The 2,136-nt window shown below is 36.4% G+C and overlaps 1 protein-coding gene across 1 annotated transcript in view; it reads left to right on the forward strand.

Annotated features, from left to right (window-relative positions):
- The window catches only part of LOC106876406 (histone-lysine N-methyltransferase set1), an 11,876-nt gene extending 10,111 nt beyond the window's left edge, over nucleotides 1–1,765 (forward strand). Inside the window, exon 3 of the mRNA XM_014924941.2 lies at nucleotides 1,231–1,765. Within this exon, the coding sequence (XP_014780427.1) occupies nucleotides 1,231–1,362 (132 nt within the window). The 3' untranslated portion in view covers nucleotides 1,363–1,765. The remainder of the gene's footprint in view (nucleotides 1–1,230) is intronic.
- The last annotated feature ends 371 nt before the right edge of the window (nucleotides 1,766–2,136 follow it).

Consider the following 2,136-nt stretch of genomic DNA (forward strand, 5'->3'; position numbering starts at 1 on the left):
AACGCAATACAGAGCATTAAAACGTTCGGACGGATAGACGACACACAGGTGGACAAGAGAAACAACAATTAGAACAGGCAAAAAGGGCAGGTCATTCTTGGCTTTCTTTCTTCAGTCAAGTACCAGAAGTCACGACCATTTCGGACAGATACACCTCAGATGGTTAGATCTGGTTGTCCCCAAAAAAGTCTAAGCTAAGAGCATTAGACCCCTTTGTAAGAAAGCTAGCGAATGTGTATGGCAACAAAGACAAAAAGCAAACAAACATATAAACAAACAATATATATAGGCGCAGGAGTGACTGCGTGGTAAGTAGCTTGCTTACCAACCACATGGTCCCGGGTTCATTCCCACTGCGTGGCACCTTGGGCAAGTGTCTTCTACTATAGCCTTGGGCCGACCAAAGCCTTGTGAGTAGATTAGGTAGACGGAAACTGAAAGAAGCCCGTCGTATATATGTGTATATATTTATCTATGTATGTATGTGTGTATATATGTATGTATGTATGTATGTATGTGTGTGTGTATATATGTTTGTGTGTCTGTGTTTGTCCGCCCCAATATCGCTTGACAACCGATGGTGCTGTGTTTACGTCCCCCGTAACTTAGCGGTTCGGCAAAAAGAGACCGATAGAATAAGTACTAGGCTTACAAAGAATAAGTCCTGGGGTCGATTTGCTCGACTAAAGGCGGTGCTCCAGCATGGCCGCAGTCAAATGACTGAAACAAATATGTAAAGAGTATATATATATATATATGTATGTATGTGTGTGTGTGTGTGTGTGTGTGTGTGTGTGTGTGTGTGTGTATGTATGTATATATATATATATATATATATAAACATACATACATACACATACATACATACATATACATATAATTTTTTTCTGTCTTTTTATTAAACATGGCAATTTGAAACCCGCCTTGTCAGTGATTATAGCCTCTCTATAAGTAACACTGTTTTTTAGCGCGATGGTTGATTTGCATTGTAATGAGTCTTGGGGTAAGGTTAACTATGTTCTTGCTCTCAAGCTGGCAGGAACACTGTCAGATAAACTCCTAAGAATCACTCTGACAAATCTCTTTCTTTGATTTGAAAAATTAGGGTAAAATTTCAAGTTTACATTTTATACCATGAACTTATATGAGTTGTACATATATCACAATATATTAACTGTTGTTGAGTTTTATTAGCATGCTTTAAATATAAGCTTTCATTGTATCTTCTAGGTGGACACAATTACCCCAGCTGATGAAACAGAACCAGAAAGCCAGAGTAAACTACTTTTAAAATGTTTGATCTCGGTTAGTTGTGCAATTGTATCGATTATCATAACGATAGTTTACCTCAGTCGTCGATAGTAACATAACATTAGAATATTTACAAAATTTATATAAAATGGAGTGTTTTTTCTTTTTTCATATAAAATATTCCTAGCAAAAAAAAAATGTTTAAATGTATCGAAAACTTCAATCAAGAGACTATATATTTCATAATAAACGATATATTAAACAATGATATATTCTGATCGGTGAACTCTACAGCCCCAGCCTGATTGTAAGAACCAATAAAAGAGCAAGACTATGAGAGTATAGAGTTATTGCTGAACCACTTGTACCATTTCTTCTCTCCAATGCCCCAAGAAAACATTGGGTGATGTTGCTGCATTTTGCTTTTATTTGAATCCGCTTTATATCAAGAACTATCAATTGTTTAAAACTTTTTTATGAACATAAATGTTAAATAAATCAAATTTTAAAACTCTTTTCTAGTTTTTCAAAATGTTGCCTTCAAGTAGGTTATTCATATCTGTAGTGAAACTACCTCCCGCCATTAGATACAAACTACTATCGCCATTACATACAATCTTCTCATTTAAATATAAATAAATGCGAGCGTAGTAGAGAACCCATTCCTTGTCATCACGTGACTGATTATTATTCGAATCGGCAACTTCTTCGAACCTTTCCCGCCAGAACGCAAACTGACCAATCACGGCCCCTAATAAGGTCACGTGATAGAGTAAAATTCTGAAGGCATTTGGAGCCCTCTTAACGCTATATATAGATCAACTCATACCCCACAAATTGGTCTCGGTCCAGTTTCTCTTTGAGAACTGTTCCGTGTACCACACG

This window comes from Octopus bimaculoides, chromosome 2 (assembly GCF_001194135.2).
Source record: "Octopus bimaculoides isolate UCB-OBI-ISO-001 chromosome 2, ASM119413v2, whole genome shotgun sequence".
In the NCBI taxonomy this organism is placed as follows: Eukaryota; Metazoa; Mollusca; class Cephalopoda; order Octopoda; family Octopodidae; genus Octopus; species Octopus bimaculoides.